Below are 22,296 nucleotides of genomic sequence, written 5' to 3'. Positions count from 1 at the left end.
TTTTGTTGTTTTGTATACTATATATACAATCTACAACCCATCATCTAGCCCAATGATCAAATTAAATCTTTCTATTGAAATTGGATTCATGCCTCAATTTCATCATTAGATGTAGCGATCTTCCTTCTCAAAGAGGGCTAGGGTTTGCGTCAAACACAACATATTCTATTTCCAATATCTAGCCACTGCTTTATGAGAATTTTTCATATTTTTCTAATTATTGCAAAGAGATATAAATTTCTATCTTTAGATTGTTGGAGCAATATTAGAAAATATGAAAAATAACAATATAATTCCAATGATAATAATCATAAAGAAATTCACAACATCAATTATATATGAGATTAATATAAACAACTAGAGATAAAGATAGAAAAACTGACAAACTTGGAAATTGAGGCTTGCATAAATGCAATGTCCTAAAGACAGAATTTCGCCCCTACTCTTGTGCTTGTAGTTCGATAGGCGTCCATCTTCCAGAATTCAACAATCTATAATCCGAAGTCAAAGCACTTCAATCTTCGGACTCTGGCGAACTTTATATATTTCGTACTCTCAAGACACGACTCGGAATTTGACACACGAAGCATGAGACAAACAAAGTGGGGAAACCCTATTTTCTCAAGAGTAAAAATTAACTCTAATTTTTCTGTATCTTAATGATAATGGTTTCATGAGTTTATATAGAACCCAACTTCAACTAATAAAGAGATGTAACTTTTCATCTATAAGTATACATCACTTAACAAGGGAATACATCTAAACAACATAACCTTTCTAAGAAATTGGTTAACACTATTTTTCATTCAATTATTAAAATTATATATTACAATAGTTTATACTATAATATATAATTTCCAACGATACCAACGACAAGGGAAGATTGAGCAAGGAAGAGGTTGAGAGAATGGTGCAGGAGGCAGAGAGGTACAAGGCTGAAGATGAGGAGGTGAAGAAGAAGGTAGATGCCAAGAACTCCCTCGAGAATTACGCATACAACATACGGAACGCCATCAAGGATGAGAAGATCGCTGGAAAATTAGATCATGCTGACAAGCAGAAGATGGAGAAGGCCATTGACGAGGCAATCGAGTGGCTAGACCGGAACCAGTTGGCTGAGGTGGAGGAGTTTAAGGATAAGCAAAAGGAGTTGGAGGGATTGTGCAACACGATTATTACCAAAATGTATCAAGGTGCTGGTGGGGATGTGCCAATGGGCGGTGGTGCTCGGATGCCTGGAGGTGGAAACGCTAGCTGTGGTGGTGGATCAGGAGCCGGACCTTAAGATTGAAGAGGTTGATTAAGCTTGAAGAGGTTTCCAAGTGACGTACAGCTTGTGAACTCTGCTCTTTGTATACTGAGTTATCTTGAGTTAGTAGATGCGGAATAATGCAGAGCTGTAGGCTGTAGCCATAGGAATTATGAGAGGGTTTGTATAATATTATTACTGATTTATCTTTCAACGTCTTCTGGAATCAAATTAAAACGTGTTTCCTCAAATTTCAAAGAATGTACTGATTTATTAGGTTTCTATTTGGACTCTCTCAGATCATGATAAGAACCGTGTGGAAGAACTGATTTCCTTGATTATAGGATATTAGGGTGACGTGATTAGGTTGTGGTTAAACAACCTGTTAGTCATGTAGATTATTAGGGCACTGACTGATAGCTGGAATTCAGTTAGGAATATGCTAAAGGGACGTTCCTGCTCACAAGCTTATACGGTCGATCACTAGACCTAGCACACAAGCTTATACATTCACTTGATCACTACACCTATCACTAGTATTGAGCATAAGGCACTGCGTGAGTGGAAAGCCTCTCTCGTGCGTTTCCCTGTGCATTCATCCCAACTCCAATGGCATCTTCACGTACTTGTAGAAACACCAGTTGTGCATAACCTTACAATCTCTAATATTTATGCTGCTGTCTCTTCAGTAGGACAACATGTACTTATATATACGTATGATCACAAAGAACCCATTGTATTATTTGTAATCCTAAGGTTCTTCCTCGGGTTTCAGATGTTAACATGGGCTTGTCTTTTCCATCTTTTTATTAGCCCTTCTTTATTTTCGGTCATTTCTCCTAAGGTTCTTCCTCGGATTTCAGATTATTGAAGCACAAAGTTGTTCTTTGCCAGATTATTCAATAAATTTATTCCCTTCTATGGCGCAACAAATTTTACGTATGCCTTTGCCTTTAAATATTGAGGATAACAAATTGATTTGGGAGCCCTCACTTACTAGGAAGTTTTCTTTTTTCTTCTGGTTATCACCGTATTCGAATGAGACATAGTGATTGTGCTTGGGCTACAATTATTTGGCAACATTTTATTCTGCCATGACTATCTATATTGGCCTAGAGGCTTTTTCATGATAAACTTCCTACAGAGGGTGCGCTACAATGACATGGTATTTCTTTGGCATCCATTTGTTGTTTATGTCATAATTCTAAAGAATCTACTGCTCATCTTTTCTTCGACTGTCGGATATCTAGGCAACTTTGGAGGTGGTTAGCATGTCAATTTGGTACCTCTTTGCCTCTTTCATATTCTTTTCCTATTTTTTGGGATGTCTACGTCTGTAAGCTCTTTTTCAAACAATTGCACAATCTATGGATTTTTACAGGTCTTTCTACTATTTCAGCTATTTGGAAGGCTCGAACTAAGTTTATTTTTTAGGGTCGTCCAATCTATTTTCATCGTCTTTGCATATCTATCAATTCTGCGATTGTTCATGGTGAGAAGTTTATTCCTGTTACTCTCAAGGTTTTGACACTCGGACCATTTCTTCTTTGGGGATTCGACCTATCCCTCGCAAGGCGCCTACTATTCTTCTTGTCATTTGGTCTCATCCTTGGTTTCCTTGGGTTAAGCTTAATACAAATGGTTTGTCTAAAGGAAATCCTGGTCTTACTGCTTGTAGAGGATTTTTCAGGAATTGCCATGGTCGTTTTCTTAGAGGTTTCTGTCAATGGATTGGTCATCTCAATTTTTTTTTTTTTGTAGAGTTATCAACAATTATTATTGGTGTAGAGTTTGCATATCAGCGGGGTTGACATTGTCTTTGATTGGAAAGTGACAATTGTAGTATTATTTTTGCTCTTCAATCGTCTGATTTTGATCCTTCTTGGCCTCTTCGTACACAATGGTTTATTTGTTTGGATTGCATTCGGTAAATAACTTTTTACACATCTCACATATATAGCAAAGGAAATCTTGTTGCGGACAATTTTGCTAACATAGGTGATAGGGATTTTTACCGCCTACAAAAGTAAGGATAAAAACTCCTATATTACTTGCAAGAATGACAAGGTTATTGTAGTATAAACAGATATTGCAAGGTCATTCTCCACAGGAATTATTAAATAATTCGAAGCAAACCAAATTCCAATTGATTATTGTAAAATAGAAAATTGAGATGATTGATTTTTATGACCTAATTTAATAAAAACGAATTTAACTAATAAAAATAAACTAATATGCAATATTAAAGATGAAGAAAAAGGAACCAGTTTTGGAGAAATCAAATTAAGAAAGCACTAGGGTTCCACCATCACCTAGCAATCCTATGAACTTTTACCAATTACTTATGATCTACACATGCCACATTGAAGCTGAGGTTTTCCTAATTTATATTCTACTTGGAACCTCCAACATAGAACATATATCTAACATGCAACCCGTCCGGACGTTCGAATCAAATCTGAACATGAGAGACTCATTATGCTTTATGAAAAGCCTTTGAAAAACCATGCAACCATTAAGACGTGATATTCATCTTAAGTGAAATTACAATTATTAATCACAAGAAGCCAGCACCAATTTTAGGGAACCTTTCGACCAAAATTGCATCAAATTACTTGTCTAAAGATCCTAATGGTGATCAGGTATTAAAACAATTAGATAGTTTTAATCACGGTGATTAAAAATTCAAGTGTGCATGCAATCAATTATAAGTAATTAAATAAAAATCACATATTCATGCTAAGGCTCAAGGCTTAGCCCTAGCAAAAGGAATTAGTTATACATATTCATAATTAAAAGCATAGAAAATATTATTAAGAAAATGATTGAAAACACCTTAAAGTAGAAAATCTCAAAGAACCCTAGCAATTCTCTCTGTCTCCAAAGTTGCATAAAAGAAAGCGTAGTGAAAAATTGTGGACGGAAAAACAATATATGTTGCTATGCCATCGCGCAAACCCTAAAAACCAGGTCCTTTATTCCAGCTAGGAAACTAAGAATAATAATAAAATATCTTAGAAAATAAAATCTTAATTAAGCTAGGAAAATCTGCCAAGTAATTGTCCAGCCACGTTTTAGTCTCAAATATCCTCCAAATCCGGCCCATGATAGCTTGTTTTGAAGAGCGGGACGTTCTGAACACATCTCCAGAAGGCCACGAACCCATTTGAGGTCATCTTGGGCTCTAAAAACGTAATTCAAGCCCAAAACATCACTATTCCAGTACCGCGCACTACTACTTTATTCTATTTCCATAAAATAACCGCCTGATGGAAAAATATGATATTTTGACATGATCAAGCTAACTGACTCACGAATGTCCTCCAACTAGAATTACTCCAAAATTCGTCCATTTGACTACGTTTTGCTCTAGAGGAAGTAGAAAGTTCTATATTGAAAATACAATTCAAAGTATCAAAATTCTTCCAAAATAATAACCAAAATATACTAAGAATAGGATTAAATATATAATATAAAATCTACTCATCAATGGGCTTGCATTCTCCATCTTTAACATGACATGATTCTCCTCCGATGGTGGCTCATGCTACTGTGTTTGCAGACTATGTTGGTTTGTCTGGCTACCGCTTCTCAAATTAATGTGCATGTCAGCATTAGGTTTGTCTCACTTTTTTTTTTATCTCTCCTAACTTTATGATGTTGTTCAACTTGTTTTGCATGTTTAAACCTTTAGGTTTGGTCTTAGAGGGGTTAGGTGTTATGTTCCCCCTCTTTTGTTCGTATCATTCTTGTTTTTGTTTCTAGAAATGTAAGGTTTATGTCCCCCTTCTTTTTCATGTATTCCTTTCCTTTGTCTTTGTTTTCTGAGGGGTAAGGTTTATGTCCCCTCTGACTAGGTGTAACTTATTTTTTCGTTATCAATTAAATTTTCCTCGTACCATCTAGGTTTCTCAAAAAAAATAAAAATGTAATATTTGTAATCCTCATAACAGACTACCCATTATAATCTAACATTTGATAACAGAGCCATTTTAGTCTCACTTGGATTGGTATTTTACGATTATTCCAATTTATATCCATACATCACTGTGTTCTTGTGTGTTTGTAGAATAAACAAGGATCTCAGAAAGACCGTGTGATTATTTCTTGGGAAAATTTATTGCATATACCACATCAAAATGGGTTCATGATAATATTGTTCCAGCATGATAATTGCATGACATTGTAATTCATCAATTATAAAATACATATAAGTTCTTTTAAAGTAGACAACATGTGAATGGTTCGATTAATGAATTAGAGCACAGTATTTGCAAAACTTATACATCTTTTGAAGTACCAGTTGGGGATGCATTTGCCGTGCACATGGCTCTTAACTCCCTCCCAGAGAGTTATGAGCAATTGAAGACTTCATACAACACATCGAAAGAGAAATGTTCGTGGCAGGAATTTCCGTCGGGGATGACTTCCTGGCCAACGAGCACACAGCTCCCCTGGGAGATTGGCGCCGGTTGAGGGCTGCTGTCGGGCTTCTGCTTTCCTGTCGAGCTTTGTCGGCCAAGTCTCGTCAGGCAAGACTCTTCGGGCAAGGCTGAAAGAGAAGGACAGCGTTAACTTTGAGAGGTACCTTTGTGGGGCCTTAGGTGTAGGCCTTGAGGCTCACAATCAAGGTTAACATTTTAGTGCTCAGGCGTGCCACTGCCATCTTCAGCATGGCAGATGTCGAATGGATGTCAAGTTTTAGTTTGTGAATATGCATATGCCCGAGAAACCGTGTTAGATATAACAGGTGCCTTTGTGGGGCCTTAGGTGTAGGCCTTGAGGCTTCCTGTCAAACTAAACCAGTACTTGAGCATATTATATTTGGTCTTTATGGTTGTCGGAGTCTTATAACTATTATATTTCTGATTATCCGAGTCTGAGAGGTAAAGCGAACCCAAATAGGTGCCTTTGTGGGGCCTTAGGTGTAGGCCTTGAGGCTTCCCATTAGAGTTCGTTCTTATACTCAAACCATCTAGACCGCAGAATAGAATGAATCCAAATAAGTGCCTTTGTGGGGCCTTAGGTGTAGGCCTTGAGGCTTCCTATCATAATCCATTCCATACTTAAGCGTTCTATGATAATCATGATATAATAGAAATAAAACCAAGAGGTAGGTCGATTACTTGCGCCCCAAGTAACTTCGGACTTCTCGTTTATCAAGGATTGTCGTGGATGGGTTAAGTCCACATAAAGTTCTTTTTTATGCCTTGAGGCCAAGGACTTTTAAACTAATCAGATTTACATACCTGAGGGCTTAGGACTTGGATCTGATTTAAACACTGAAAATATATTCAAATCGGATCCAAGTACTGAGAAAGCTTTGTCATCGTGATTTTGCTAGAAACAACTTGCATATAACTGGAAATATACAACATATTGCTAGACTTTAAAGAAAGAGAAGACAAAGACAGAGCAAAGCAGGTCGGGCAAGATTAAACCTTATCAATTAAGGCTGATCGTCTTGCAGGTCCCTATCTTTGTAGTTCTGTCAAAGGTCTGAAAGCTTAGAGGGGGAGAGGGGAAAGGAGAATACAAAAGGTGAATCGATACTACAGCAAGTTCGAACAAGGTAGCAGATTACAGAGGTTGGGAGAAAAGATTATCCCGCGGGGGATGAAGGCTTGGGCTGACTACAGCTTCGTTTTGAAAGGCAAATCTGGCTTTTTGAGCAGAGTTTGTGCTTTTGTTTGTTTGATTGAGTGTCCTTATTCCTGTCTTTTCTTCCTCCTTTTATAGACGACTCGGTTTGGCTCCTGTAGCGACAGCTTTGCCCGAATGCGGTCTGAGGGTGATGACTCATCAGCTTTATTACATGTAATGCCACCATAAAGTACTTTATAGGCTGTGCAGTCTGATCAGTCTACACCACTTGGTCCTTGGGTAGGTAGGCAAGTGGCCCTTATGAATTGTATCAAGTCAGAAAAGGCCCTTTCCTGCTTTCCCAAGTTTCGGCCGGGCCTTGATCTTCTATTCCTCCAAGCCTCCTTTTGGGCCAACTCCATCTTTGGGCCAAAAATCAAGTTTTAATCCAAACAAGAAGTGTAGCCTTAAGAAACTCATATAAATATATGTTCAAGAGGAGAGTTGGATGAAGTAAGTAACACATGAAGCTGTGAATTTTGTGGAGGCTGAAACTGCAAAGAAATATGTCCCGATCTCTGGTAAGCCAAACAAACCCTTTAAACATTAGTCACTCTGCTGGGGCGTGATACTCCATCCTCCTATAAGGGTCCTCAAGGTTATAAGGAAAACATGAAAAATGTAATGTGTTATTTTTGCAAAGGCTATGGTCATTTGAAGAGAGATTGTGAAAAACGCAAGAAATGGACAACTGAAAGAGTCGGTTTCACTACTACAAAAAACATTTTGCTTGACGAAACACATATCATTGCGCAAAGTCACTTTGCACGACAAAACTTTCAATTTCGTGCAAATTCTTTACAAAAATAAAATAAAATTTAAATATTTGCGCGATGTAATCCAAATATTTAGTCACCTAAACCAATTTATTTTTGTTTTTTTAATTTAAGTTTATATTATAAATTTTAAAATATAGTTATTTTCATAAGTTTTTATTATGAAGTTTTGGTTTGGCGCCAGAAAATTGAGCGAGATGGACCAACCGCGTTGCGCAAATGTTGAAGAAAAAAAACGGTAAAAGCCTTGATTTGGCACCAAAAAATTGCACGACGGACCAACCACGTCGTGCAAATGGCCTTTGAGCTACGTTATGGTTCACCGTTGTGCAAAGACTATTTGAATGGTATATATATTTATTAAGTAGTGAGGATAGCGAGAATTATTATTGTAGTTCGGATGATGATTAATATAAACTTGCAAAATTGAATAATATATATATATATATATATATATTAAGTAGCTTTAAAATTATTTATTTTATACGTATAACACATTAGAAATTGAATGGTATAAATATTTATTAAGTAGCTTTAAATTTATTATTGTAGTTTGGATCGGGTTTTTGTTAGAAAAATATATTATTGTAGTTCGGATCGGGTTTTTGTTAGAAAAATATATTTTAAATTGACGATTGAATTAGTTCATTGTATTCATATAGGGTCAAGGAGTGTAGCTGTAAAAAATCATCAAAATCGGAGTTAAAATAACCATTAAATCGTGATTTTTCATTTAGAACTATCGAAAAGTTTTGTCTTGTTACTTGATCTGTGAATGTTTGTTTTTTTGTGGTTTTTGGCGTATGAGATCTCGAAGTATATACAAAAAAGTTTGATGGTTGGATCGTTGAAACTAGTTTTGTAGAATGCGTATCCCATCAAAACAAAAAATTCACTAACACTTAGAGTTTATTTATACTTTCATTAAGTATAACATAACACTAGTGTAAATATTTTAAATTGAAAATCAAATTCAGTCATTGTATTCATATAGGGTCAAGGAGTGTAGCTGTAAAAAATCATCAAAATCGGAATTAAAGTAACCGTTAAATCATGATTTTTCGTTTATAACCGTTGAAAAGTTTTGTCCCGTTACTTGATCTCTGAATGTTTGTTTTTTGTGATTTTTAGCGTATGCGATCTCGAAGTATATATAAAAAAGTTTGATGGTTGGATCGTTGAAACTAGTTTTGTAGAATGCGTATCCCATCAAAACAAAAAATTCACTAACACTTAAAGAGTTTATTTATACTTTCATTAAGTATAACATAACACTAGTGTAAATATTTTAAATTGAAAATCAAATTCAATCATTGTATTCATATAGGGTCAAGGAGTGTAGCTGTAAAAAATCATCAAAATCGGAGTTAAAGTAACCGTTAAATCGTGATTTTTCGTTTATAACCGTTGAAAAGTTTTGTCCCGTTACTTGATCTCTGAATGTTTGTTTTTTTGTGATTTTTAGCGTATGCGATCTCGAAGTATATACAAAAAAGTTTGATGGTTGGATCGTTGAAACTAATTTCGTAGAATGCGTATCCCATCAAAACAATAGATTCACTAACACTTAGAGTTTATTTATACTTTCATTAAGTATAACATAAAATAGTGTAAATATTTTAAATTGAAGATCGAATTTAGTCATTGTATTCGTATAGGGTCAAGGAGTGTAGCTGTAAAAAATTATCAAAATTGGAGTTGAAATAACCATTAAATCGTGATTTTTCGTTTATAACCATTGAAAAGTTTTGTCTCGTTACTTGATATCTGAATGTTTGTTTTTTGTGATTTTTGGCGTATGCGATCTCGAAACAAGTTTGACGGTTGAATCGTTGAAACTAGTTTTGTAGAATGCGTATCTCATCAAAACAATAGATTCACTAACACTTGGTTTATTTATACTTTCATTAAGTATAACATACACTAGTGTAAATATTTTAAATTGAAGATCGAATTCATTCATTGTATTCATATAGGATCAAGGAGTGTAGCTATAAAAAACATCAAAATCGGAGTTAAAATAACCGTTAAATCATGATTTTTCGTTTATAACTGTTGAAAAGTTTTGTCCCGTTACTTGATCTTTGAATATTTGCTTTTTGTGATTTTTGGTGTATACGATCTCGAAGTATATACAAACAAGTTTGACGGTTGGATCGTTGAATGGTGTGTGTGTATATATATATTAAGTAGCTTTAAATTTATTTATTTTGTATGTATAACACTTAAAAAATTGAATAGTATATATATTTATTAAGTAGTTTTAAATTTATTATTGTAGTTCGGATTGGATTTTTGTTAGAAAATATATTGTTGTGGGTTTTATGTAAAAAAAAATTGAATTTGAAGGGAGTAAAGTCATATTTCAGTAAACTTTATAATATATTTTTTTTAAATATAACTTGTGCGACGCCATAATGGGGTTGTTATGCAAAAACCAATAGCACAACGTCATCATGTATACATGCGTCCCGCAAACCAATTTATTTTTGTTTTTTATTTAATTTTATATTATAAATTTTAAAATATAGTTGTTTTCATAAATTTTTTTTTATTTTTAACTTTGCGCGACTAAAATCAATATTTTGTCACCTAACCAATATTTACTTATTATTTATTTATTTTTATATTTTATATTGTTAAATTAAATTATTTTTTTATTATTTATAAAAATTATTTTTATACATTTTGTGCGACAAACCAATATTTCGTCGTGCAAAATCCTTAAATTTGGATGGGAGCCAAAAATGGGACGCGGAAATTTAAAAAAAAAAATATATATATATATATATATTTTAAGACTTTGCGCGACCAACGCTTCATCGTGCAAAACTCTCAAAATTTGGGCGAGCACCAAAAATGGGACGCAGAATTTTTTTTTAGACTTTGCGCGACCAATATTTCGTAGTGCAAAATCCTTAAATTTGGACGGGAGCCAAAAATGGGACGCGGGATTTTTTTTTTAAAAATTTTTTTTGAGACTTTGCGTGATCAATTTTTCGTTGTGCAAAACTCTAAAAATTTGGGCAGGCACTAGGGGTAGGTTGGAAAAACCGAAAACCAAAAAAAAATCGGATTGAAAATCGAACCGAGACAGAAAAAAATCGAACCGAAGCTGTCTAACATAACCGAACCGAATCTGGTTGGTTTAGTTTTGGTTTTTGAGGTCTAGAAATAGAACCGGACTGAACCAAATCGATATATGAAAATCATATACAAATACCTCAAAACCTGGTGGCTTGAGGATTCAAACCCCTTCCCTCTAGGTTCTGATAGTTGCTTCAAACCAACTTGTTGTTGGCTTTATGATACGATAATTGTACAACTAAGTTATTTATAGGTATTCTAATCTTTATGCTTTATAAAAATTTTAAAGTTTACAAACCCTAGCCGACTTCCATTTTAGCTTTCACTTTTCTTCTACACTCTCTCTCTCCCCTCCGCTACTTTCTTCGTCTATGCTTCCTCTATTCCTCAGTCTCTCTCTCCTTTCTCTCTTCCTCCAAATCACTTTCTCTTCAATCTTCTCCTATCCTCCTCGCAGATTCCATCTTCCAAACTATGATTTTCACTCGCCCTCTTCGAATCGGAACCCATATAAATTGGAAGATTCTAATCCGGATTTTCCGATCTTTCACAAGTAATTTTCGAATCAAAACGAATATAATTTATATTGTGATTTTGCTGAATTAAAATGGGTTTTTCTTTTAATTATTTTGTTGGGGTTTTGCATATTATAATCTTTCAATTTGGCATCAAGGAGAGGAAGCTACCCCCAATCCACCATCTTTATTCCTAATGCAAGAGAGGGATCTCAGGAACAAAGCAAGAACATATTTCTTTATAATTATTGTTTGATGATTTGTTGGTAGCAGATTTCCTTTAGATTTTCTTTATAATTATTGTTTGATGATTTCTTTGTGAGAAAAGAAAACCAATTGAAATTGATGATGAACGAAGAGCAAGCACGGTTCCTTATTGGGATTTCGCTCTCTGACAGACCAAGATGGCAACAATTCCTCCTTTGCTCTTCTGGGTTCTTCTACCTCTAGATTTAAAAAAAAAAAAAAAACAAATTCATGGAAAAACCTAACCGAACCAAACCAAACAGTAATTTCGGTTTGGTTTTCGATTTCGGCCAAAAACCGAACCGAACAGAATCGAACCCACCTCTAGTGGGCACCAAAAATAGGATTTGGGAAATTTAAAAAAAAAAAATTAAGACTTTGCAAGACCAATATTTCGTCGCGAACGGTTTTTAAAACCAAAATAACTTATCCACCGTTTTCTCAATGTCTTTCTCTACTCTTACCTCTCATCTCTCTTTCCCTCTCCCCAAATCCGACCCTCTCTCTAACACTCGCTCCTCTCACTTAATCTCTCTTCTCTCTCTTCATTATCTCTCACTCTCACTCAATCTCTCATCTCTCTCTCTCACTATCTCCTCTAATTCTCTCACACTCACTCCTCCCTCTCATTCTCACTCACTCTCAATCTTGCCAAAAGGTATATTCTCCCCAAATTTTAATTTTTTTTTCATTAATATGTGTTCTTGGAGTTAGTTTTGAGTTTGGTGCAGGGTTTGGGGTTGAGTATAGGGTGAGGAGTGGGGTTTGAGGTGTACCAAATTTAGGGAAGATTATGCCAATTTTTTGGTATTATTATTATTATTTTTTTTTTGTTATTTGACCATATTTGTTTTTTTTTTTTTGTAGGGAATTGTCAAGACTTTGATGGCTAAAGTTGAGGATTAGGACACTATCGAAACATTTCCACCACCACAATAGACTTGTATTAAGATTTTATTATTGTACTTTGTTAATTTATGTGTGCATTTGAATATATTATATATATTGGATAATTTGATCACTATTTTTCATATGTCAATTTAAATTAAAGTAATTAAAAAAATAAAATCATACAATTAAATTAAATTAAAAAAGTAAAAATTCGAAAAATCTTGTGCTACCAAATATTTCATTGCGTAAACAATTAATATAATTAAATTAATATAAGAGAAATAATTAAAAAAAAAAGGTAAAGTACAAAAAACTACCTCAACTATTGGTGTCACAACACTTTCATACCTCATCTTTAAAAATTGACAATGTCATACCTCATCTTATGAATTTGTGCCATGTTATACCTTTCGTTAGGGTTGGAGTGAATTTCTCAATTAAATGCTAATGTGGCTTGATCTGGGACCCATTTTCTATTAAAAAATTATTAAAAACTAAAAAAAATTATTTAATATTTTTTAAATATTAAAATAATAAAAAAAAGTTTAAAAAAAAAACCTAAGGTCAGTTCGTCCTTCTCCCCTCTCTCTCCCCCCCCCCCCATCTTCCTGCAACCCAGAAAGAACAAAAGGAGGAGGAAGGAAAAAAAAAAACAAAAAACAAAAAAAAACCCCAACCCAACCCAGTTCTCCCCCCTCCCCAACAAACCCAGACAGAAGGAGGAAAAAGAAGAGGAAGAAGAAGAAGAATAGAGAGAAGAAAAAAAAACAAAAAAAAAAACCCAGTTCGTCTGTCCCCCGCCGCACCCACCCTCTTCCCTTCACACCCATTTCCCCCATTTTCTCAATGCCCAGGTTCTCAACCTTCGAAATCGGCCTGGCAAAGGTTTCCCGATTCCACCTCAACGGGATCTGGGTTTTTTTTTTTTTTTTGTTGCAGGTAGTGGGTGCGAGGTTGGGTGCGGTGAATGGGTGCGGGAGAAGAGGGGGTGGGGAGGGGGGAAGACAAATTGGTTTTTTTTTTTCTCTCTTCTTTTTTCTGGGTTGCAGTTGCAGGAAGAGGGAAAAAGATGATGATGGGGAGAAGAGAGAGAAGGGGGGGGAAGAAGAAGAAGAAGAGGAGGAGGAGGAAGAAGAAGGAAGGAAGAAAAAAAAAGTATTTTCCCCCCCCACCCCCTGCAACCCAGAAAGGAAGAAGAAGAAGAAGAAGAGGAAGAAGAAGGAAGAAAGAAAAAAAAAATTCATCCCCTCCCCCACCCCCTGCAACCTAGAAAGGAAGGAAGGATCGTTTGAATCTTGAAGCCAAAAGGGTTACAAACATCTAAGTGGATACGAAAAGGATCGTTTGAATCTTGAAGTCAAAAGCTTCTAGAAATTATACACTTAGATGTTTGTAACCCTTTTCGTATCCAAACGATTTGCAAAAAAATTTACTTTGAGAAATTCATTGATGATTTTTCTAGATATACATATGTTTATCTAATATTTGAGAAAATTCAAGTGTTTAGTTGTTTTAAAACCATTTAAAAATGAAGTGGAAAAGCAACTTGAAATGTCAATTAAAATCTTGAGGTCAGACCATGGAGGGGACTATTATCGCAGATATACTGATGACGGACAACGAAAGGGTGCAATACCTAAATTTTAGGAAGAAAATGGGATTTAGGCTGAATATCCCACTCCCGGAACATCACCACAAAATGGTGTAGCCGAGAGAAGGAATAGGATATTGAAAGAAATGGTAAGGTGTATGATGAGCAGAACCAACCTTCGAACGTTTTTGTGGGGAGAGGCACTCAAGGTGGCTAATTACTTATCCAATAGTCTCAAAGTAAATCAGTGAACAATACTCATTTTGAGGTTTTGACTTCAAGGAAGCCAAGTTTGAATCACCTTCACGAGTGGGGTTGCAAGGCAGAAGCAGAAGAATAAGTTGCAATTTTATTGGTTTTCCAGAGAGATCCAAGGGGTACAAATTTTTCACACTTTGAATACAAGGATATTTGAAACTACTAATGCAAGGTTTATAGAGGTGGAAGAATCTGAGTGATGAAGTGTCTCGAGATTTTGTGTTTGGAGAAATTGAGGCAGTGGTATCATCTTCGTTCTCTCACCCTAAGGCGATGCCTTTCAAAAACATTGATTTTGGGACGCTGGAAGTACAAGACCAGTCAAATGACACCATGGTTCCAAGTGAGATTGAGGAAATCACCAATTTCCAGCATGCAGCAACCATGCCAGCAGCCCCAACGTGCAGCCGCAAGACAATGTTGGAATCTATCAGCGTTCAGCAACCATGCAAGCTATTCCAATATCAAGGAGGCAGTCTTAGTGAATCAGGAAATCACCAATTTCAGGTGATTTCGTGGAATACGTGGGAGAAAGTGAGCAACTCCAGGGAGATGATGATGATTCAGTTATTTTTTAGCAAGGAAGTGCAAATGAAACTGAACATATAGAAGGTATTGAAAATGATCCAATTACTTTCAAGCAAGCAATGGCAAGTGAGAAGGCTGAGCGGTGGAGAATGGTCATGCAAGAAGAGATGGATTCTATGTATTCCTTGGCAAGTGAGAAGGCTGAGCGGTGGAGAATGGCCATGCAAGAAGAGATGGATTCTATGTATTCCAATGAAGTATGGGAATTGGCGGAATCAAATGAGTCTGTCAAACCCATAAGGTGTAAGTGGGTTTTCAAAAGAAGCCCTCACAGGGAAGGTTGAGAGATATAAGGCAAGATCAGTTGTCAAAGGGTATACTCAAAGAGAAGGATTGGATTACTCCGATACATTTTCACTAGTGTCTTCCAAAGATTCACTAAGAATCATCATTGCTTTGGTTGCTCATTATGACCTCAAACTTCACCAAATGGACGTAAAAACTGCATTCCTTAATGGAGTTTTAGATGAAGATATTGACATGGTCCAACCACCTGGATTTGCTGAAATGGGGTGAGAACAAATGGTTTGCAAACTAAGAAAGTTGATCTATGGGTTGAAGCAAGCCTCAAGACAATGATTTTTAAAATTTGATGAGAAAGTGACAAGTTTTGGCTTCTTAGAAAGCAAAATTGACAATTGCTTGTACCTCAAGGTATGGTGCTCAAGTTTTATTTATTTTTAATACTGTACGTTGCTGACATTTTGTTGGCAAGTAATGATCTCAATCTGTCACTGGAGACAAAGAAATTACTGTCAAAACCCTTCGAAATGAAGGACATGGGTGAGGCTATTTTTGTTCTAGGAAGAGATGTCTTTTGGGTCCTTCTCAGAAGACTCACATTGAAAAAGTGTTAAAAAGGTTTAACATGCATAGCTGTTCGAAAGGAGAGGTTCCAATGAGCAAGGGAGAAAAGTAAAACAAGTCTCAATGTCCTAATAATGAGATAGAAATGCAAGGAATGTCAAACATACCTTATGCTTCAATTGTTGGGAGTCTAATGTATGCCCAAGACCAGATTTGGCCTTTGCAATAAGTATGCTTGAAGATTTCGAGCAAATCTGGTGTCTCTTCAGTAAGACAACATGTACTTGTATGACCACAAAGAACTCATTGTATTATTTGTTATCCTCGTAAGAGACTAACCCTTATAATCTAACAAATACACAAGTTTGCCAACAGAAATCCAGATGCAGATTGCCGTTGAAGATTGTAGATTTTCGGATACTAAAACCATGCAGATTTAGAGGCAAACAAAGTCAAAACAGACAAAACATATATGTTGATGTTAGGGTTTATAAAGAATAGCATTTGATTACTTCCCGTCTCTATACAGATGAGATTTCCATAACAAATCACAAATTCCAGCATACTAGGTCAAAATCCTAAACTAACAAAAATACTCAAATAATTATATAGAGCTAAAATACTAATATTTTCGAACACATAGACCACGGTACTTGCCAAAAACAAAAAACATCGTTGCAAGAGAGTTGTAAGAGCATTTCTAACGTGTAGCAGTTCTCTTGGGAATTGGCTGTTGAATGACCCAATGCCCCCAACAATTGGCTCTAGCCCATTCATATAGCTTGGGCTCCAGGTGAGCTTGGGCTCTCCACCAGGTAGAAATCTACGAGCACAGCACTTAAGGGATGTGACACAAGGTTGACGTTAGCCACTAATAAAAAAATTATAAAATATTAATAAAAAAATATAAAAAATATAATTACCACAATAAAGGGATTGGTTGTCTGTATGCTGGGGAAGCCTAGCAACACTGGAAGTGCTCTAAGTAGTTGTAACTCTTTTAATTAAGAGTATTCATTAACTTCACCCAAAGTAGTTAATGAACAAAATAGTTGATACGTACCATCTGAGGATATATTTTTCAAATATCCCACCAATTATATCATGACACCTAGTATATCCTTTTATGTTCTGAACATTGAATCTCTCATAAATAAATAAAATTAAAAATAAAACCACCGGAAATTTCCTTCCTTTTGTTCCTTCAAAAAGAAAAAGAGAGGGAAAAATTAGAAACCCAACCGCCCTAAGAGTAAATAAGAATACATACGAGCCCAAGCCCATCACCCAACGAGAGAAAAAGCAAACAAGCCAACTCAGCCACTCCATAAAAATTCAACCACTCTCCAGAAGTCTCTCGTGTGACCTTCGACGTTCTAATTCTCCCACTGATTTCTTCTCACAACCTCCTAGTCCCTTCCACCACCTTCTCTTCCCCTCCAATGAAGCCCTCCACGAACCTTACTCACCCATATATATTCGAACCCCCAAACCCCACCTCACCATCAAACCAAAAGCATTTCAGCCAACCACATATTCAAATTTCCAGAGCAACCAGATTTTGCTTCCTTTTTCATTGTTTTCTCAAACCAATTATTCTATAGTTTCTTACTGATTTATTGTCCATGGCTTCAAAGACGCAAGGTAAGGCCATCGGCATCGACCTCGGTACCACCTACAGCTGCGTCGGGGTGTGGCAGAACGACCGCGTTGAGATCATAGCCAATGACCAGGGCAACAGAACCACCCCTTCCTATGTCGCCTTCACCGACACCGAGCGTTTGATCGGCGACGCAGCCAAGAACCAGGTCGCTATGAACCCCCAAAACACCGTTTTCGACGCCAAGAGACTCATCGGCAGGCGGTTCTCCGACCCTTCTGTCCAGAGCGACATGAAGCACTGGCCTTTCAAGGTCGTAGCTGGCCCTGGCGACAAGCCCATGATTGTGGTAAATTACAAAGGCGAAGAGAAGCAGTTTTCACCGGAAGAGATTTCGTCAATGGTGCTGATTAAGATGAGGGAGATTGCCGAGGCTTATTTGGGTCACCCTTGCAACAACGCTGTGGTCACTGTACCTGCTTACTTCAATGACTCGCAGCGGCAGGCCACAAAGGATGCTGGCTCCATTGCCGGGCTCAATGTGATGAGGATTATCAACGAGCCTACTGCTGCTGCCATTGCTTACGGTCTTGACAAGAAGGGATCCCGGAGTGGCGAGAAGAATGTTCTTATTTTCGATCTTGGTGGAGGGACTTTCGATGTTTCTTTGCTCACAATTGAGGAAGGCATCTTCGAAGTGAAGGCTACTGCTGGCGATACTCATCTTGGTGGTGAGGATTTTGACAACAGGCTTGTTAATCACTTTGTGCAAGAGTTTAAGAGAAAGCACAAGAAGGATATTAGTAGCAATGCCAGAGCTTTGAGGAGGTTGAGGACTGCATGCGAGAGGGCGAAAAGGACTCTGTCTTCCACCGCTCAGACTACCATTGAGATCGATTCGCTCTACGAAGGTATTGATTTCTATTCTACAATTACTAGGGCGAGATTTGAAGAGATGAATATGGATTTGTTTAGGAAGTGTATGGAACCTGTTGAGAAGTGTTTGAGGGATTCCAAAATCGACAAGAGTCGGGTTGATGAGGTTGTTTTGGTTGGTGGGTCGACGAGAATTCCCAAAGTTCAGCAGCTTTTGCAAGATTTCTTCAATGGCAAGGAATTGTGCAAGAGCATAAACCCTGACGAAGCCGTGGCTTATGGTGCTGCTGTTCAAGCTGCAATTTTAACCGGTGAAGGAAATGAGAAGGTCCAAGATCTGTTGCTTCTTGATGTCACTCCTCTCAGCCTCGGTCTTGAGACTGCAGGTGGTGTCATGACGGTTTTGATTCCGAGAAACACAACCATTCCTACCAAGAAGGAGCAGATCTTCTCTACCTACTCCGACAACCAGCCAGGAGTGCTAATTCAGGTGTACGAAGGAGAGAGGGCTAGAACCAAGGACAACAACCTCCTCGGTAAATTTGAACTCACGGGCATTCCTCCGGCTCCAAGAGGTGTCCCTCAGATCAATGTCTGTTTTGACATTGATGCAAATGGTATCTTGAATGTGTCGGCGGAAGACAAGACAGCTGGAGTGAAGAACAAGATAACTATTACGAACGACAAGGGAAGATTGAGCAAGGAAGAGATCGAGAGAATGGTGCAGGAGGCAGAGAAGTACAAGGCTGAAGATGAGGAGGTGAAGAAGAAGGTGGATGCCAAGAACTCACTCGAGAACTACGCCTACAATATGCGGAACACTGTCAAGGATGAGAAGGTTGCAGGAAAATTAGACCCTGCAGACAAGCAGAAGATTGAGAAGGCCATTGACGAGGCAATTGAGTGGCTAGACAGGAACCAGTTGGCCGAGGTGGAGGAGTTTGAGGACAAGCAAAAGGAGTTGGAGGGATTGTGCAACCCGATTATTGCCAAAATGTACCAAGGTGCTGGTGGGGATGTGCCGATGGGCGGTGGTGCTCAGATGCCTGGAGGTGGATTTGGAAACGCTAGCTCCGGTGGTGGATCAGGAGCCGGACCTAAGATTGAAGAGGTTGATTAAGCTTGAACTCCACTCTTTGTATGATGAGTTATGTTGAGTTAGTGTGTGTGGAATAATGCATAGCCATAGCTGTGGGAATTAGGGAGGGTTTGCATAATATTATTACCGATGTATCTTTCAGCTTCTTTTGAAATCAAATAAGAACTTGTTTCGTTTTCTGCAAGTTTTCGTATTCTCTTTCGTATTCTGCAAGTTTTCGTATTCTCTTTCATATTTTATGTTCCAAATCGAGCAGACGACTTTTGCAGCCAGTTTGTTTCCTCAAATTTCAAAGAAGGTACTTGAACAAGGAACAGAATGATGAACGAATAAAATTACACTCAAATAGTTACATAAATGCGAATCGTTCATTATAAACTGAAATATGCAAACAAGTAGTGATTGTTTAACATAGAAGATAAATTGAATCAAATCCTCGTAGATGACGAATCAAAATCATCGGGAGCAACCCTGGCAATCCAGCTATTGAGAGTCCTCTTAATATCAGCATGATTAACATAAGCCAACTCGTACATACTGCACAAATTCACCACAACAGTCTCGTTCAATGCCACCGTAGGCACCCTTTCGAGGGCATTCTCCAACACCTTGATTGAATCGGACAAGTCACGCAAGTACATCAAGCAAAGCGCCTTGTTGTTGATGGCCACAACGTCGTTTTGCTCCCTCTCAATGCACTCCTCATACTCCCTCACTGCGGACACGTAGTCTTTCCCCACCACGTACACCAAGGCCTTGTTCCTGCTTACTAGGTTCTTAAACTCGTTGCTCGCTTCACCCTGCTTCTCCACCAACCCTTGGACCACGTTGAAGGAGCTCTTAGCTCCCTCCAAGTCCCCCATTTGCATCTGAATGTAACCCAGTTTTGACACCAAAATGGGGTCTGTGTAATCACGGTTAAGCAAGTCGTTGATCAAGCTCAAGCACACAGATACCTCCTTCTGACTCAAATGGACCCCTATAATACCATTCATTACAAACACCTCCCTTCTCTTCCACACAGAGACACTCACATTTTTTTCTTTTCCTTTGATCTTGCTCCGTACAAAATCCAACAAGCAATACAGCCGATCCAGTCCCTCTTGTCGCTGGCCCAACTTGATGGGCAATAGGGCATAAAGCCACCTCAGGGAGAAAGGTACCATGGAGCCAACCCGATTTGGGTACACTTTTGGATAGGTTTCATAGTGGTAGCGAGAGCTGTCAAGGTCTTCTAAGGAATCAATCTCGGCAGAGGCTTCAGGGAAACTACGTAGTTTAGTTAAGGCAAGGACATTGTAGGTGAAATAAACAAGGTGGTCATGGGGTTTGTGAAGGAGGGATTGGGCTCGGGCCCGTGCCACCTTGTCAAGGATGGAACGCCATGAGCCACGGGTGGCGAGGTCCTGGAGCGAAGCAAGCTCATGGGCCACGTCGTTGAGGGAGCCAAACTGGTCCGTCAATGGGTCAGTGAAGAGGTTCGGGGTTTCCAAGTTAGTGGTTACAGTTTGGGGATCAGGTGTTTCCGCATCCATATTTTATACTCCTAAGATGGAAAGAGATACGAGATTTGATTTTAGTGGTAGGAAGGGAGTGGTTTGTTGGCTTCCCCTGGAGATGATGCACCCTGCAGTTAGCGTTTCAACGTCAATACGAAGCTGTGACTATCCAAAACACAATGAGGACGAGTAAAGGCTCAAATCATAAGTAGAATTCCAATTAGAGTCCCTCTACTATTCATCCCGCATGATCAATCACCAACCTTTCCAAAAGTGAAAAGCTTCATCTTTAGCTGCTCAAAGAGACAGCTATAAAACTAAAATTAATCTAATTAACAAGAAAATAAAATAAAATCAAGGAAAAATGGTTGAATTGTTTGAATAAAAAGAAAATGGTTGAATTTTTTGAATAAAAAGGGCTAATTGCAAAGCTCGCTCTATATTCTGTACTAATTTTGGATCATTCCATCTGGGGTTAGGGTTACTTATGTCTCTGCCGATCATATAAAATTAGGTTTTCCACAACTTTCACAATAAAATAAAAATAAAAATTTAAGGGCGATTTCGATTGATGATATTGATATTGCAAATTACTCACAGTGAATCCAATTATTTAACTTTAGGATTTACAAAGTTGAGAAGATCCCCAAATCAATTGAAATGGAAAACTCAGTCGGATCCGATGGCACAAATTTCAAACACAAACAAATAAACATCCAAATTAAATTGACATGAGCGAAGAGAGAAGAACTAACCAGATCCTCAGCCTTCAGCCAATATGGGGAAGAAAAAGAAGAAGAAGAGCGTTGGCGAACTGACCTCAAGAAAAAACCAGCGCGTGCTGTGCTGCTGGAGAGGACGACGTCGTGCGTTATACTCCTTATGTCGTTTATCTTCCCAGTTTCCATGTAAAACCAAAAAATTGACAAATCAATAAAAAAATTGACAAATCAATAAAAAAAATTTTAAGGGTAATGGTATTCACACTCTATTTTATCTTTTACACATTCTTATCCATAGATATTATTTTAATTCGTTCAATCCTACGGCGAAAATTGAGAGGATTTGTGAATGTAAAAATTAGTGTGTAGATAACACCACTGAAATTAAAAGGACCAACTTTTAGTTTAGTTTTGAATCTTGACTCCACTAAAACTTTTAAAAGGATTTTGCACAAGTATCACCTGACGTTGCAAGCATGTGCGAAACTACCACCTGAACTTTTAAATTTTAATTTTTACTACCGAATCTCCTAAGTGTTGGAATCTACCACCCACATTATTTTCTATCCATTTTCCTGTTAAAACATGTCACGCTCTTCTCATGTGGAGGGATATTTCTGTCAATGATTTTCTAGGGCTCGCTGGAATCAATTTTTACGAAGGCCAAATGCATGTTCTTGTAGCAGCATTGGAGTAGGTCCGGAAGAGAAAGGGAGAAGTTGATGTCAGGTTTGATTTTGGGAAGGATTGTTAAAGACTGAAGTGAAAATTATGCATAAATCTAGTCATGCATTTGCAGTGAGTTTTCAAGATTTATTTTGTATGTCAGCAATTGCGTGTGCAATTGAC

At 37.5% G+C, this 22,296-nt stretch overlaps 3 protein-coding genes and 1 long non-coding RNA gene across 4 annotated transcripts in view; 2 read left to right on the top strand and 2 right to left on the bottom strand.

The window, feature by feature from the left end:
* Positions 1-22,296, bottom strand: part of LOC126609983 (uncharacterized) — a 90,767-nt gene that overhangs the window by 16,332 nt on the left and 52,139 nt on the right. The window lies entirely within an intron of this gene.
* LOC126609994 (uncharacterized) lies at positions 1,200-19,749 on the top strand. Its single transcript, XR_007618334.1, has 2 exons — positions 1,200-1,511; positions 19,525-19,749. It is a non-coding gene; the product is annotated as an uncharacterized LOC126609994 (long non-coding RNA).
* On the top strand, positions 17,129-19,410 carry LOC126609969 (heat shock 70 kDa protein-like). The gene has a single exon (XM_050277899.1). The coding sequence runs from the start codon at positions 17,277-17,279 to the stop codon at positions 19,245-19,247; it is 1,971 nt and encodes a 656-aa protein (XP_050133856.1). The 5' UTR covers positions 17,129-17,276; the 3' UTR covers positions 19,248-19,410.
* Positions 19,543-21,636, bottom strand: LOC126609979 (uncharacterized). The gene is made up of 2 exons (XM_050277915.1): positions 21,481-21,636; positions 19,543-20,853 (listed from the first exon to the last, which is right to left on the bottom strand). Exon 2 carries the CDS (start codon positions 20,759-20,761, stop codon positions 19,655-19,657), a length of 1,107 nt encoding a protein of 368 aa, XP_050133872.1. The 5' UTR covers positions 20,762-20,853; positions 21,481-21,636; the 3' UTR covers positions 19,543-19,654.

The sequence above is a fragment of the Malus sylvestris genome, chromosome 17 (genome assembly GCF_916048215.2).
Source record: "Malus sylvestris chromosome 17, drMalSylv7.2, whole genome shotgun sequence".
Lineage (NCBI taxonomy): Eukaryota > Viridiplantae > Streptophyta > Magnoliopsida > Rosales > Rosaceae > Malus > Malus sylvestris.
Note: the sequence above shows the minus strand (reverse complement) of the source record. Positions and strands in the feature narration are given on the sequence as shown.

Excerpts from the sequence above, each read along its gene's own strand:
- LOC126609969 (XM_050277899.1), top strand. The coding sequence starts at position 17,277 with ATGGCTTCAAAGACGCAAGGTAAGGCCATCGGCATCGACCTCGGTACC.
- LOC126609979 (XM_050277915.1), bottom strand. The coding sequence starts at position 20,761 with ATGGATGCGGAAACACCTGATCCCCAAACTGTAACCACTAACTTGGAA.